Source organism: Cyphomyrmex costatus, unplaced genomic scaffold (assembly GCF_001594065.2).
Source record: "Cyphomyrmex costatus isolate MS0001 unplaced genomic scaffold, Ccosl1.0 scaffold5, whole genome shotgun sequence".
NCBI lineage: Eukaryota > Metazoa > Arthropoda > Insecta > Hymenoptera > Formicidae > Cyphomyrmex > Cyphomyrmex costatus.
This window is the reverse complement of record NW_017279267.1, coordinates 441698-459451: the sequence shown is the minus strand read 5'-3', so window position 1 is coordinate 459451 and position 17754 is coordinate 441698. Positions and strand designations below refer to the sequence as shown.

The 17754-nt window shown below is 35.0% G+C and overlaps 1 protein-coding gene across 1 annotated transcript in view; it reads right to left on the bottom strand.

Annotated features, from left to right (window-relative positions):
- Positions 1 to 2406: 2406 nt before the first annotated feature.
- Positions 2407 to 17754, bottom strand: part of LOC108778445 (defective proboscis extension response 14) — a 128267-nt gene continuing 112919 nt past the window's right edge. The window contains exons 6-7 of the mRNA XM_018545623.1: positions 11210 to 11349; positions 2407 to 2514 (exon numbers count right to left, since the gene is read on the bottom strand). Coding sequence (XP_018401125.1) covers positions 2417 to 2514; positions 11210 to 11349 — 238 coding nt within the window. The 3' untranslated portion in view covers positions 2407 to 2416. The remainder of the gene's footprint in view (positions 2515 to 11209; positions 11350 to 17754) is intronic.

The following is a 17754-nucleotide window of genomic DNA, read 5'->3' as shown; positions in this document are numbered from 1 at the left end:
CTACACATTGCAGTTCCGCCCGAGCAATCTGCATTACATACCTCATGGAATCGTATACTTACCGCTGTATCGTGCGAGCTGTAAAATTTCGAAAATTCAAATACTATTCAGTTTGCAAATTTAATTCAAATTTTTTAAATTTATTTTGCATCTACATTATTTTCCCAATTGTTTCATTAAACTTCAGTAACATTTTATAATTATGCAAATTGATTTAATATTTTTAAAACATGTATAAATTTATACAACACACAATACGGATTGAGAGCCATTTGCGCAACAATAAAAAATTCATATTTATTCATATAAGATGCACGGTTTTTATGTATTATAAAGTATAAATAATATGGTATTTTCACGCTTTTCATTTTTAGAGTGACTGATAAATTATGTTACTATCTATGTTTGCAAGAAGTATAAATTGTTATAACATAAAATCAAATAAAACGAAAAATTTATTTAGTTACCAATATTTGAGTAATTTAAATATAAAGAGAATATAGGAATATGTATATCCTTTCCTCTATATTTTTTAAAGAAAATTGTAAAATAAAAAAGCGTGTAACAAAAAAATATGCAAATATAACAGTATAAAATTTTCCAAAGTTACTCAACCATATCGATTTGTAGGCTAATAAAAATGTACTCAATAATTGCAAGAGAAAAATGGTTGTGTAAAATTTTCACAAATAACGTTTATTACCCCCGCGATAATTACGTAATCTTTTGATAACCAAATTTTATTTGATGTTCGTCAATGTCGAGCGAATGACGCACGATGAATAGATCCTCATCGGCCGCGTTCATCGCATATTTTTCGCGCCACGGGCATGAAAACTACCAGTGAACAACGACGATGTATCGCAATCGTTGTTTTATGCAGGACAAAGGCGTCGATTTCTTTGAGCCATTGCAAGCCTCGAAAATATTGCTTCCATATTTTGTCAGATAAAATCGAACAACGATAACTATATGAATAAAATCGATGTTTTGCTTCAGTAATTTTTTATTATAGCGATCGTAATTTTGCAAACGCCAATTATTATCTATTAATTTTTTATAAATGTCTTTGAGCTTTGATTCATTTAATTAAAAAATTTACATTTTGTATACGCAAAAGAGGTGCTGATATGTAGATGAAGTTAGTTCAAAGCTATTAAAAATGACCCAACTTATAACATTCAGTTCAACACATGGGGATACTATTTATTATCCCTCAGACAACGCAGAGGGTGCAATTACATAATTTCATAGATCAGTTGAAAGGAAAGATAATTTATATTCTCAATAGTAATTAGTAAGTAGTGCCAAATTTTTTGGACGGTGTCATTCGACATTTCAGAAAATCTTATAATTAATCTCATTCTAAAAGTATATAACAATTTACAGACAAAATATAAATTCAACAAATATATATACATATATAAAAGTATATATACACAAAAGTATATATATACATACATTTCAAATCTTCAAATTTTATAAAACGTATTTACCCTCGCCAAGATTCGTCTTTTTCGATCAATACAGTTTTTCGTTGTTACACCCTCCGAAAAATGATGTATTAAAATTTATAGAGAAACGATATACTTTTAAATTGAATTCACATTTAAATAATAAATAGAATATATTTTATTTTGCTGTATATATTTTGAAATTCTTTACGATACGAGGATAAAATTATAAAATGAGAACGACTTTGATTGGAATCAATCGAATCATCGCTTGGCTATTTTTTATTCAGCACAATCGCGAACGTATGCCATAGATAGTTGGGCGTTACATATCACATAAACGAAATTTTCTTAATTAATGTATTCGCGTTTAAACATGCGGACGCGCAAATAACATACGCATTAACAATGCATCGTCAACACGTTAGTACCGAGAGCTCAAACATGAGGGAGCGACATGAAGTTTCTATCCCTCTTCCTGAAATTTACAGTGTGTGCGTTCTGAGCACGAACGCTATTCGTTCTCCTCTATACGCAAATCCCGCATTGATCGCCGCTGGAAGCGATTAGTCAAGTTTCTCGAGAGATGCTCGGAAATGCTCTGTGGAAACTGATATACGTCGTCTCGCCGTACGACGAAACTGCGAGACGCGGTGCTTCACAGTGAAGCTACTTGTCCAAAAGTTAAGTCCACGATCGAAACGGATTCGGATGATATCTCCGTCGTTACCGCGCACACACACACGTACTTACATTTCGCGAGAATACCTACGTATATCCCTTTCTATATGTAATTCGTAGCAATCTCATGCGGCGTGCATGCGGAAAGGAGCGGAGGGCCTAATGCCCAAAGTTTCCGTCCGTTTCGAGAGGACATTCCGGGCGCACGGAGTCTCCATAGGGGAAAGAGAAAATTAGCACCATTCGGATTGCAGGTCCAAAATGCATCGGGGTCATCACGGTCACCTTAAGAGCGATGATAGTGATATCACAACGGTAAAGATAAAGGTCGCCCTCGGGGCTGTGGTACCGCCGTGTTGCATGGCAGCCGGATTCTCTCCTGTAACAAAAAGTAGAAACAAATGCCATTAATTTAATACTCTGCCCTCTCCTCTCTTTCCTCCCAATATTTTTATTTGCAATATGGAGTATCATATTTTAAAGAGAGACCGCAGGTTGAATTTTTCAAAAATATTTGAAATGTTTACGAAAAATCGTCGCCTGTCCCCGATATTTTGCTGATATTGCACCACGAGCAGAACGTAGAGATTAAAGTCCGGTATCATTTTTCCAACACACGTAACGTTTTAACAAGTATTATATTTCACACGAATTATGGCTTGCGAGAAACTGAATACTGAACTTCAAATAAAACAACGCATTTTTTACATTCTAATACACTAAGGTAAGGTTAGTTTTATTTTTAAAACAAATAAATCAAAATTTAAAATTTAGTAATAAGAGATTTCCAAGGTGATGAAAAAGGAGAGGATTTAAAGAAAGTACCACATGAATTGTACGTGTGAAATCTCCGTTAATAACTGAGAGCAATATTTCTACGTCGAACTGGTCTACTTCAGACCGATCGATAAATGTCTTGTTATTATAACGTTTCATTTGTTCGTTTCTTGCCTGTCTTTAAATTACACTTTTTATTTGTTTTTAGCCTCGCATCTTGAAATTATTACGTCCATTATCGTATTTTATTATTGTCTCTGCACAAGAAAATACATACTCTGTACGCAAGTAATAATTATTTGTTTCAAGAATTTCAAAAATTTATATATCCGTAAATCTATCATATATTCATTACAAGCATTAAATATATTCAAAACATGTTCTGAAAATCCCCCAATAAATTTAATACTTTAATCAAAATTGTTAAATTTAAATAATTCGATTTATTTATTATATAAAGTCGCTTTGTCGATCAATTTTACAATATGTTTTAAAAGAAAAATTAATTTTCTGTTTTAAATATATAATAAGTATATATTTTAAGATTATTATGAAGAAAGTATTTATTCTTATTCTTTGTTTTAAAAAACTATTATTTATTAAAAGGAAGAAAGTATAAATTCAATAATCGTTTTTCTTAGCAATAGAATAATATTTTCTGTATGTGTTTTTAGTCTGCTTTACTATAGACTCCTAATATTTATTCTGGGTATAAATTTCTCAATTTATCAGCAGCAAGGAAAACGTAAAGAAACTCAAATAATAAATCATCTTGCGTCCGAAAAGACGTCCAGTAATTAACTGTTAAAAGCAATTACTCTGAGAATAAGGATACTTTTACTTTGTATATACACTGTAAGCAATCTATTCTCTGCCATAACAAGCGAAACATATTCCAACGGACAAATGGAATAACGGTTCAATTCTTTTATTTGTTCTGTCACGGCGTACCGTGATAAAAGCCGAAAGATTGGTACACACACTGATTGTCCATGCCAGTATTTGGCTTTTGAATTGTCCAAAAATTCAAAATATAAACGCGAAGTCGGTCATCCATAAAATTCGTGGTAAAATATCAAATGCGATACAATCTCACGGGCGGTCGTCGCATTCAAAAGTGACAAGAATTGCGGTTTACACGAATTTCGTAAATGGCCGATCGAAACCGCTTGTCGCAATCGTGGAAAAACATTCTCTTTTATAACTTCAAAACAAATGCGACGTTGAGAAAGGAATCCCGCGCTCGCTTCATATTCGCAGAATTCAATAACATAATTTGTAATAAAAAAAAGTGCTAATATGTATTATATTAATTAATCTAAACCTCACATTCCATTCAATTAATAACGCATTTTAGATTTTATGGTCTCCTATATATAATGGCAGCAAATTTCTCTGCCATTCCACATGTAATCCAACCATGCAGTTGTAACTATGTTTAATTATAAATACAATTAGATAGTAATATATATTTTAATACACTTGATATTATAACGTGTAATATTAGATTGCATTATATGTAGTTACAGTGCCAAATGCATGTAAATGCACGCAAAGTGAATGTAAATATATTTGACAACTAAATCACATTACGTAATTTGATATTCGCGTTATTCGAACAGGTATTGAGTGTACTGTTCTTCTTTTTCTGCCTTCTATTAAATTCATAATTAAATCGATAATTCATCTTTGCTTTCTTAGCATAATTGAACATTTGGCACAATCGATTCTGAAGTTTTTTCTAAAGTCGAAAACATGCTATCCACGTAGCAGTTTTAACGGCTAGTCATACGAACGACTATTTCTCCCCAAGATTCAATTAAATGCTCCCAGTAGGAGAAAAATTTACAACTCTGTTTACACGCCTTCCCGGTAAACCAGCCCTTAATCTCGAATTTTCGTCTCGTTAATTGAATCTTCTGAATACTCATTGGAGACATTTCGTCTCGTCTCACAACTCGTCTTATTGAAAACGTTTTCGTTAATGCAGCAAAAAAACGGACTTATACACGGAGACACGGAAAGAACGATTTTGCTACATAAATAAGTACATAAAAAAGAAGCATCTGAAAGTAATTATGTTGGGCTATGAAAATAATTATGTAGGATTGCTCAGACATAATGATATAAGGTTACAAACTTTAAGCAATTAGCCTGAACGTTTAATGTAATTATTTAGATAGATCAACGTATTCACGCGAGAAGAATGATTTTGCTTACATGTCTAAAAAAAGCTAGATGCAAATCTGAAAATAATTTTGTTAAAAAAATAAAAGTTACTATGTAGAAAACATAAGTATAATGAATAATGCTGCACACAATTTTGATATTTTAGTAACTAAGCGTGAGTATCCTCTACATAATTATTTTAACAATTCAATAAAATTATTTTCAGATCTGTATCTATCTTTTTTAAATACTTCAGCAAAACCGTTCTTTCTATGTACTTATCTTTGGATTTACATTTAGCGAAATTTTTAGATACATCAATAATTTATTACATGTATATTCTTAACAATTAAAAATTTATTCAATCTTATATTCGGTTTTAATTTTTAAAAAATATACAGGATATCCTGTATAAAATCGGATAAAAATCGAAAAAGCTTAACAATAAATTCTTGATTCATTTTAAGACGAAAATTCTAATATCAAAATGTTGAGGCTATAATACAATAGTTTTTTAATTATAGGCATTAAAGTGAATCATACAGCCTATATTTGCGCGGTCATCAAGTACAACGAAAGTAGGTACTAAAAGTAAAAACTAATTGTCGCTTGTGTTAATATCAATATAAAGATTACATATGTAAAGATAAAATTATTGATATTTATTATATTTAAGAAACTTATAGCGTTTATTTTATATTTAAAAAAATTATAACTTTGGTATTTTGGTATTAAGACTTTCGTTTCAACATAATTTCAGGAATCTCCTTAAGCGGTATTACGGTTTTTATGGGACACTATATATGTATATGTGTGTGTGTGTGTGTGTGTGTGCGCGCGCGCGCGTGTGTAATATTAAGAACAAAGCGAATTTTAGAACGTGCAGAATATTTAGTAGTTTATCTAATTGGTGGGAATACCTATTCATTTGACACGGATTATGCAGAATATTTCGCCATTCGATCTCTGCTTAATTACGAATTAATCAGCCGATCACTCATATGCCGCACGCATACATATCCTGATACCGTAATGTAGCGTGCAAATTCGACATAATTTCATTGACTTCACTAATCACGTTGCACCATCGTGCAAGTACGCAATATGATATATTCGGATCTTCACAAATTTACCAAAGCCGATCACAGATTTGATGTTCGTACTATCTCCCGCAATTTTAGTGTGAACATATCAATATTAGATTTCGAAGAGACCATGAACTAAATTCAATTCCAAATTGCATCGACCGCTTATTTGAGTGCAGTAAAATTAATTGCTACTACTTCGTTATCTCAGCGAGGACATGGGCATGAATTTTAATTCACGCTACCGACTCGAGAACTGTGTAATATTCCACGTAACCGCGCGATTAATCACACACTCGGAGATATCAGTTTCTTCTGTTTCCGCCGGTCTTCTGGAGGGCAGCCCTAGAGCCAAGGTCCTAAAGGATCGCCACGGTGGAAAAAGGCAGATGCGAAATGAGCTGTCAAGCGCCCTCCGGAGATTCCTTCTGTGTATTATACATGGCCACGCGCGAGCGAGCCTGTTAACTACATCTTGCGACGAGAGTTTTGCAAACTCCTCACGCCCGGCCTTACGTCGACGACGTAAGGACGCCAAGATGAGGAGAGAAAGAGAGTGAGAGGGTCAGGCTCGTCGGAGTGCAGTGATGCCAAAGAGGCGAGGGCAGACTTCCGTGTCATAGAAGGGATAGAGGCGGGTCGACGTGTAGTCCTCCTGGAGCCTGCGGCTACGATTATTAATGGGTAGGGCGTGACACCCCGCGAAATAACCTCTCTACCCCAGCTTCAACACCCACACATTCATACACGTACACACACAAACGCACATATACACGCCAGAACCAACCGGCCAACTACTGCTCCAACTCCGAGTCACTTGTCTCCTCATAGGCGTTAACTAGGCCAAGAACCACTCATTTTCGAGAACGAGCAGTCTGCCACTCACGCGCTCTTCTACGTTTTCTCATCTATCACTTTCATCCGGTTAATCTGCTATTCTATCATTTTACATTTATTTCTTTTTTTTTTTTCTAGTGTCACAACAGACTTAGTCTGCCGCTTTTACTCGAATCCTTTTAATTTTTTACTCTGTAAAGCGAAGCTTGCTTATGTTACAGGATAGAAATACCGGAATATACGGTCTTATCGACGACTTTAATTTTCTACGAGAAGAGAACGAAAGTGAAAAGATTACAAAGTAAGAGAACGGGTTGAAATACAGGAGAAAGAGAGGTGTCGTGCGAGAAAGCCCTTCAGGCGAACGCGATGAGATAGTACCGAGTAATGGTACTTCATCTCCAGTCCAGCTTGCACTTAATTAATAATCACGAGCATATCTCGAGAATAATTAATTGTAAAGAGGTATTCTACTATATCGTTAAAGAGGTATATTAATTGGAAAGAAATAACGAGAAAGGCTGCTATAACTACGTCAAGCATTTCGCTGCAAAGGAACCAAAATCATTCCGTTCTCTTTTTCATTTTCGTAAATTCTACGTCAGAGGCAGCGGCTTTTATTGTTTGGTATAACTGTTATACACCCAACGCACTCTCTCAGCGCCAAAAGTGCGATTTAAATTTACATATTAAACTGAAGAACTGTAAAGTTTATTTAAATATTAATATTGCGTCGCATTTAAACTGTAATATCATTTTATTTGTTTTGCGTGAATAAAATAAAGACGATCGAGTGTAATATCATGGTCTACTTCATCTTGTGCACAGAAAGATATATCACTTCTTTACTTAAAAAATGGTACGATTTAAACAACATGATTTTCATGAGAGTGAATAAGTTGAGTAAATATTTTATGCTATAATATTATTTTATTTATTTTGATAAATAAAATAAAACTAACAATAATATTTCGAATACTTTTTATTTAGAAATCGCTCTTCTACTTCAAAAATGACAAAGAAAAACGGTATTTTTATTATTATAAACGAGTTAGGTAAACATTACTCTATTAATAAGTTATTTTATAAAAAGTCAAAACGTCAAAATTCAGAAAGGTTGATGGTTTAAAAATTGAAGAAACAAACTTAAGAATATATTAATAACTTAAAAATATATTATTTCAAGAAAATATTATTTTTACTGATATGATCTGATTAGTTAGTAATTTTCAGTCAATTTGAAAAATAGTTTTTCCTCTTTTTTCATTTTATTGTATTGTGTTAGTTTAAAGTCAAAGAACGATATATATAACAAAATTTGTTGGAACCATTGCCACAGATAGTGGTAAGCTTTCAGAGCTATTACAGTTAAAGGGGGAACATTTGAAATCCGATGATCATTTCATGCAAAGCACGGCTCGAAGAATCGATCTTCTATTGATCGAAGCATTAGGATGCGGCTCGTGGCGACGATCGTCAAAGATGACCACAATTCTCGTCTCACAAATTGCTCACTCCAACGGACATCATTAGCGCCAATCGCATGCATAAACGGATAGACTAGCCACAGTCGGATGTACGAAACATTTCGCGATGCACAGAGCTACACGAAATTTCGGAACGTGGATCGACTCTCGCCACGGCAAACTACTTTCGAATGCGAGCCTCGAGCGTCCGACTACTTGTCAAGCAAATTCGCATTACTTCCAGTATTATGATCGCTCTTGTAGTTACTGGCATAACACCTTTTGGTAATAACTCTCCGACTTGCGCATTCCGCATACTCATCGCGATGGTAACGGTGGCTTAACTCTAACTCTCTACCTGGTTCGTACCTCTTGCAGCAGATAATAAGACGCCTGTTTTGCCGATAATATGTTTTCGTAGGAGGAACATAGTTAAGAATTTCGTCGTAACCGGGTATTGATCGAACACGTCTGATTAAAGAGTAAGTGCCAAAGGGCGCACGTGTATACGAATTTAAATGAAGTACCTGACACACAAACTACGGAAACCTAACTTTCTAAACTAGCTTTCGCAGTGGAATAGAGTAGTCGTCGGTCGAGCAACTAAAGATTATTAACATCGTTTCGCAAAAAGGAACTCGGTAGATTATACGTCGCGACCAAGCATTTCCTTGAGTGCTCTCTCGTCAAACTTTGCCGGAAGAAGATCGAACTCTCGTATTGGGCCGACTTAAGGTAATCCGCCGTAAATAATGCACATCACCTATATAAATGCAGCGTCTCTGAGCCGTTCTGCCCCGGGCGCGAAAAGCCGCCGTGAAAACTCGTTGAGCTCCTTCGCCGTAAGTTCGAAAGACGTTTTCCCAACCCACAGAGTATCGACCGTCTTGCAGTGGCATCGCCCATCCGCCACTATAAAGCCTGTGTTTAGCGGTATTTCCCACAAGAGCACGCGTCATCGACTCGACTTACGTGCTATTTCGTCGTGATACGAAAGTTTTGTGGTTTACGTCATCGCGAGATAAAAGAGAAAAGCACTAGGGAGAAAACAGCGACGTGTCATCCAGCAATAGATCAAAAGCGGAAGCAACACGCTGAAAATTGCTCGCCGAACAGAAAGACAGTTTAAGCTAAACATATCCAGCAATTTTCCTGGATTACGGATTGCATCGGTAAATTAGGATGATACATTCAGTTGTTTAATCGAATTAACTCGGACGAAATCGTATCAATATTTAGCCATGCCAATTCCACCGAAGAATGATCATATTTGTCTATTTCCCATCAAATTGTACATAGTATGATTTGTAACTTTGAATATGAATGAGCATCTATCTATCAACACGATAAATTAATTCTACTACTTCGTGCCTGTTGTTTCTAGCAACGAAACTTTCCATCCTTTATATTGCTTTCATAACAAAATTAGAAATATAAGAATTAGCGCGCGCTACGAAAATAATGTACATTTTAAACACTAATTTGACTATGCCGTGAGAATGAAGATTACAAAAGGAAGGAGAGTTTTGCGACAACCCGGCTTGCTGAAGAAAGAAATGGGTCAACCTATATATATATTCTCAACGAACTTTTATATGAATACGCCACGCGTTGGTACTAGACAGAAGTACACAAAAAAGTACAAGTTACCCACCCGAAACAAAAAAAAAAGGTACTGATGACGGCATAAGAATAAAAGCAGCGTTTTAATAACATCTTATATATTAATGACAGTTCAGTATATATATATATACTCCTTCCACGTTTCTTTCTCCCCTTCATCGAGGGAGTCGGGCTATATTTTCTATTAATACAGTCAAGAATGTCATTTGTGGTGCAAGAAACTCGTTGGCAAAACGGAAATGGAGACCAAGTGAAGATCACGAAGAGCGATCGAGCGACCCGTCAACGGCAGCGTCTCTAACTCGGTCGCGTCCGGCGCCAGTTATTTACCCTGATGAAATCACAGCTTTGTATTCCTACACGATCGATTGGTGCAAGGAGATGTGCGGAGAAGAAAGCGACCGACCTCTTGGAGCGTGAGGCGGATGAAGGCGGCAAGCTGAGAAACGAGAAGCGGTGTTGGAAAGAAAAGAGAGACCGGTAATAGGCATTGGCGCCGTTGAAAAGCCGTGGAAAATCAATTATCGACCGTGCAAAGGAGTGGAAAATTATATCGATAGGCGTCGCGTACGAAAAGGTGACTGGCATCCTTCGCTGCTTTCCTCCGAGTCTGCCAAACGCCGTTATCGGTAGCAAGCAGAGTCTGATCCTTTAACTGTGATTTCAAGTGCGACTGATTGCTCGGGTGAGTGAATTCTCTCTGATACACAATTATAAGAGAAATTATCGCCCGAGGTGTTTGAATCGCGCGTGAAGAATGGTTTTCTCGCACCAGAGAAACGCGCGGATATTTTCCCGCTAATTTTAACGGCTTCCGTTAAATTTCAAGTAAAACTCTAGCTAACAATATTTTCCATTTGCATCCGGAAAATATATTTCTCGGAGAAAACATTGATAAATAATTTTTAACTGTTTATTTGTGTAGTTTTTAATGTATTCACATATTTATGTAGTTTATTTATATAGTTTCTCAATGTATATTTATATATTGGGCGATTTTTACTTATTTAATGCTTTTGATGCTTTTACATCGATATTGTCGCGTTTTTCTCGCCCCGCATATCAACGACATATGGAAACGCGTCGAAATACGAAAATATTCAAAGCGGAAACGTACCGTTTAGCACGTGGACGGACACTATAGTGGCTGCTGCTACGTTCGCCAGGGCGCAGCTATAGTTCCCGCTGTCCTTTCTATTCGCATTTGCAATGTAGAGCCTAGACACCGCACCAGCTGCACCCATGTCCGTCTTGACGCTGGAACAGAAAGCAAAATGCTCTGTATAAACCTTGATAACAGTGTCGTTATTGCGCGTGTTTCCACGTCGAGATAAAGAACAGATGCTTCTCTTAAAATTTTTTAGAAATGGTTTTTCGAATGAAAAATATAGTGAAATATAGTGAAATATAGTGAAATAAAGAACAGATGCTTCGTTCGGAATTTTTCCGGAACAGTTTTTCGAGAAAAAAGTATAATGAAAGTAACATGTGCGATCCAAGATATAAAAGATGTGCTATCTAAAACAAATATACATATATTTCAAGCGAAAAGCCTGAAAAACACTTTTAAAAAATTGACATTTTTAAGATTTTTATTTATAACAATGGATTTGTTAACAATAATTCTTTAGATTAGTATCGTCAATTCAATTAATATCATCAACAATAACGTTTAATTAAATGTAAAGAATTATTGTAAAAAAAACATATTGTTACAAATATTTGGATAAGTAATCCTTACAACGTCAATTTCAAAAAAATATATTTAAAAATTTTTTTCTTGAAATGTACGATGACAAAACAAAGGAAAAACAAACAGGTGAATGTAATCACTTTTTATCCTTAGATTTTATTTAACCGATTTACAAATTCTTACTTTACATTAAATATGTATATATACACACATAATTTTAAAGCGTTGAAAGTAATGCTGGTGACAGACGATGATAATTTAGTAATAGCAGATGACAGTAAGAACACTCTTGAAAAGCTCTTTAAAGGAAGGAATATAAAACTGAGGGCAGTTTAAATCAGGAATTTATCATCTCTCTTCGTGCAGACGAAAATTTTTTTTATACCACACTACAACACTGGGTAGTAAACAGATTCGCTCCGCAGTTCACAACCACATTGTACAGACAAACTAAAATAACCACCCTCCCCGTGTAACTCCTAAAAAATTATACGACGCAAATCTTTCCTCGCAGAAAAAGTTTATCTGAAACGAACATAAAAGAGTATCCCGTGAAGCTATATCCTATGAGATATAATTTATAGTCAGAGCTTTTTATTTAGAAATATTCATACGCGTCTATGAATAAATAGAAATAATTAAAGAGAGATCATACAGGATGTGTAGATGACAAAAGCGTATACAGTGTCTATAGATATAAATGTAGTTTTATCGGTTAATATTTAAATAAGCAAACTGATTTGATATATAAATATATCTGAGTCTGTTAATTTATAGACAAGCAATTAGTTTTTCTTGTCTTTGCGCTCAAAATACCTTACAGTGAATTTAACGAGTTTTGCAACTACAAGCCTCGAATATAATCATTTCTAAGAAACTTTCTAAGAATCAGAAACTCGTTAAGACTGTGGAGAAATATTCAAGAGGCAAAAGTTATGCGGGTAACGAATCAGTCGAAGCCTTCGTACTTCGAAATAGGCTTTATTATTACTTCGATGCATAGAAAGATCGGCAAACTTCGCAGTGAATGGGAAAATTGCCACGGTGGTTTGTATTTTCACGGCGACGCTGTCATATTTAAACCTGTTTACAGGCAAAAAGTAAGATAAAAGTTAGCTTTTAACACTTAGGACCATTCACGTCTCCAGCGAATTAAGCTGATGAAATAGGGCATTCAGGGGAAGAATAAGAGAAAGGCGGAGAAAGGCAAAGAGGATGTTCCGCGAGCGAAGATGGAAGAAAGGCGTAAATCAAGTAGTTCGCCCTCCAACAGCTGGCCTTGACAGATCGGGTACTCCTCCCAAGCTTTCTTACCACCGATCTCGAGCAAAAGAAAGAGAATAGGGAACGGCGTGCGCATTGCATACCGCCCACGCGGTAATGCCGTTCGTACGTATATTAATTTCACACAACATTATCTTGTTCAAATTACATTTGAGGTATTGCTTGTAGAACATGTGCGAAATTAAATGAAATTCACTTGTTGCGAGCTTGCGTGAAAGTTTGAAAAATTTCTTATTCACGGCTCAAAGATATGTTATGCCGGAGAAAAATTGGATCCCCTCGGAAGGTAGTAAAGGCGAGGAAAACTGCTGCGCCGCGATATAAGAGAAACGAGGAAAAAACGAGCTGTTTCTACTTTGAATTTTTGAATGTTTAACGATGCGCGATGGCTGCTTTAGACACACTACGTATGTCTTCTACATATCCATTTCGTAGAAAGACCTCGTAAAGAAAATAGGACAAAAATAAAATGTATAAGTAAGAACTATCTTGCGAATGTATATATACGTGCCTATATATATAGAAAGAAGTACTGCAGAAAGAAGCTGTATTTTAAGAGATCGAGTGTAACATGCTATGAAAACGGACATGCCGATGATGCCGGAAAAGCCAGAAAGAGAAGAATGCGGTACAAGCAGACAAAGGAAACATTAGGTTGCTTTAAGAATTCATTCGAATGGTCCGGACAACGTAAGACGTATCTCCGTTTTCCTTACTACTTCACCAACGGCCACATCGTGCTTCATCATGCCGCAAAACTGTTACGGTAAGGTCCTTTGAGAGTATAGCATGTTGAGCACTTTCCCAAGAATGCAATGAGCATTACTGTTAAGAAACGTTAAAAGCACTTGTTGCCACATCGTTATCGTTACCGTGCCGTGTTTCCAGCTTTTTCAATGCTATTATCGCACGTATGCTCCAAGTCCGCTAAAACTCTGCTAATATGTACTCTATAATATATAGAGCCTTTAACCTTCCAAAGCTGACGTTAAAATCTGTAACACAATTACCGACACTGAATCTGTGAGACCCATTTAATTTATGTTGACTAAAAGGCACTAATTCATCTCAAGGACTTAAAATGACGTAACTCGTATAAAAAAGAGGAATGAATACTAAATTTATTCAAATAAACGAGAAAGATCATATTCGGTTAAAATGGATCTTGGCGTCTTTAAATTGATTTTAATAACAATAATTCGAATTGGCAGATATAATAAATATAAAAAATATATATTATAATTGAGTGACCTCCAATAAACCAATAATCGTCACTTCTGGAAGGATAAAGGTCAACGGTCTTCAATTATACATTGGCGATTTGCTTTAGTTAAAATATATATTGATGAAAGGGAAAAAAAAGAAGAGAGAGAGCTATTTTACGGAGAGAAAAGAACGCATGCGACAATTGCGACAATTAGCGAGTGCGTCCAGGATGATTCGTGTACTGCATGCGCAAGCGGTCGCTTTGCCCATCAGAAGGCCAATGCAGTAACTCGCGAAACATTGATCCAGCCATTCTAGCACGACCAAAATTTTCCAACGATTGGCATCCGGGGACAGATCACATGCCATTTGCCGTTGCACGACCACCCTCGCATGCGGGGATAGACATCCGTCACGCCGCGTTGCGTATTGCATGGCTATTGTATGCAGTCGTGTAGAGTCGTAAACACTTGTTTTATTATATTTCATTTAACCGGAAATGTGTTTTCGAATTTGTTCCCGATATCTGTTGACACATCGTCGTTCAGTTCAACGTCGAACGAAAATGTCAATGAATCGTGCTGCTCACGACAGAATTTAGGACAGAAAGGGTTAAATCAGTGATGTGGGAGATTAAATATGTACCGCGTGAAAAAATCGACAGCATGCTTCCGTGAATTTTTCGAATTTTTACTTGTGCTGCGTTCACACTTAACTTGTTATGCGAAAAAATAAAATCGAATGGTATTCCTCTGTACGTAACACCCGTCCGCATAGCTTCTCTATACTCGAAAGAATTTAATTTCGTGCATTGTTCTTACCTCACCCATGTTGCACGGAATATCTGGAGATAAGAAATGTACCGGTGAAGGAAATCTCTTTGAAGATATATGACTCAGATATTCAATATCACTGACGCTTAATAAACGAACTTCTCATTTTTCCTTTAACTATCATTCAACACGTTTCAAATTTTATAAGACTAAATGAAAAAATTATTAAATTAATTTTGTTGTTGCTGACGTATCTCATTCGAATTTTTTAAGGACTATAATACACAAAATGTATAATATAACATAAACCTAGTATAGGACCGCTGGATCAATAAATATCTTATGTAAATCAATATGGCGATTTTATGCTGGGTGCTTATTGATTTAGCAGTTTTACTTTATGCTTATGCTACGCTATGAATTTTGTGTATTATAACTTATAACCCTAAGGCTGATCGTTCCACCTTTCAGTAAATTTCAGCTCACTCTTTTGTTTATCCAAATTATTTGTTTACTGAAGATGGAACAACCGCCTTATAAATGAATTTAACTTATAGGTATATTTTTTTGCAATAATTAAATCAACATGCCTTATTCAAGCATAACATAATCCGTGTTCAAGTCAACGTAATATTTGATGTTGTATTTTTAGTACATACAGGACAAGCAGTTTATACTGAACCATTCCAGTGGAGAATCATTTCAGTTTATATTGTTTTTTTCTCTTTCTCTTCGCCGGACACGGGTCTTTTTTTTCATCATACCATGGAATTTAATTTGAGCATAGAGTGCAAAATTTATTTTCAAATTCTTCTATACGCTAAACTCGCGAACTCCACCTCCTTCGCGTTCGTCCTAGAAATTTTTTTCCGCTTACGGATCTGCAATGAATTTCACAGCGGCAGTCGAGCAGCTACAGAAATTTAAGAGCTCCCAGTATATTTTGTTTCTCTCGCTGATTATTCTCTTTACTTTTCTTTTTTTTTTACATCGTTGCGTGAGTGAAGCGATATGCGTGCGATGCTTGTGTTCATACCGGTACGTGCATCTTTTAACGTCAGAACCAACGATAACAGCATAGCTTTACGCAGATCGTAAAAGGTTTGTGGCACAAAATTTACTCAAAATGCGCATAGTTGGAAAAAAACAGTTTATGAAAAATATACTCTTGTAGATCATTACGCAAGAAATGGTTGATTCGATTCCATAATTATTTAATGGATAATTTTTATGTCTCGAAGATTATCTTATTCGCAAGATAATCCCATAAAAGATATCTTATATTAGACAAGAGATTTTTATTGACTCAAAATTATGGATCATATTTATTCAAAGATCGTAAAAAAGGGTTATAACGCGAAATTTATTCAGAATGTGTAAGAAGAAATAACAAAACTAAAAAAATACTTTTGTGAATCATCGCGCAGAGGAGAGATTGCCAAATTGATTCGATAATCATTTAACAAATAATTCTTGTTTTTCGGTGATTACCGTATTCGTAAAAGAATTCCACAGAAAACTTCTTATATTTGACAAGAAATTTTTATTGCCTCGAAATTATAAATCATATTTATTCAATCGGAATAAAGGGATGAAAGGAGCAGCGTCGCTTGATCTTTGCACTTGATCTTACACGCGGAAAGCGTGCTCTCAAACTGAATTCATTATATGAGCGAAGCATTTCCTACCATTCTTCTTCCCTTCTTCATTTCAGATAATAAGTACTCTTTTCTTCGATATCTTTTAGCGTAGAAAAGAGCTTACTCCTAGAACCAACAGATTTTATCAAAGATCCTAGAACCCAGTGATTTTATCAAACTTTAAACTCAAAAGATTTTCCATCTTTGTACTTCTTCCATCCCCGGAATGCTACATATATTTATAAATTTCCAACACAACTCCAAGATTAATCTGTTATAATACGCTAGTCAGCATCACTAATACTTCCGCGGGTAAGTAGTCTCGGATTGCGCGCAAAAACTGCCAATCATATTTTTCCTATTTTTTTTTAACTTTTTATTAATTGATTCGAATACGAGTAGTGTTATAAATTACTTATTAATTAATATTGAATACTGTCACAAAACCTAACAACTAAATTTATCTAAACTACTAGTAAATCAAAGTAAGGAAAAAATGTACCACAATCATATCTCAATCGTATTCCAAATCAATATTAATCGTATTCCAAAATTATTTTTCAATATTTTTGCTTTATTACATTCAAAGGTTGTGTTTGGGAAGCGCTATTATGTCATTCTATTTTTATTGTTTATTAGACATAAAACAAGGATATAATAATGCAATAATAATAGTGCTCTCTGCATTGGGGAATTCACAGAAATTTGTCAAGGGAGGAGGTCATTGTAGTTGTATGTCATCATGTATGGCACAAGCTAGTATTTTAAGGTTAAATATTGAGAGATAAAATATGAAATTATTATTTAAATTATTACATTGAAAAGGTATGTTGTAAATGTAATTCACAAAAACCTTTTATTTAAATTATATTAATACAAAAGAAGAGTAACGTAATGGAACTCATATTTTTTATATTTAAATTTTTTTTTAATTAAAACGTATTTTTGGAATATTAAAATTGTGATAAGCTTTTCACAGAAATATTTTTTGCTATAAATATTTTTTAAAACAGATCTCAAAATGAATCCACCAAGATGACTCCCTAAACGCAGACTTAAAAAATAT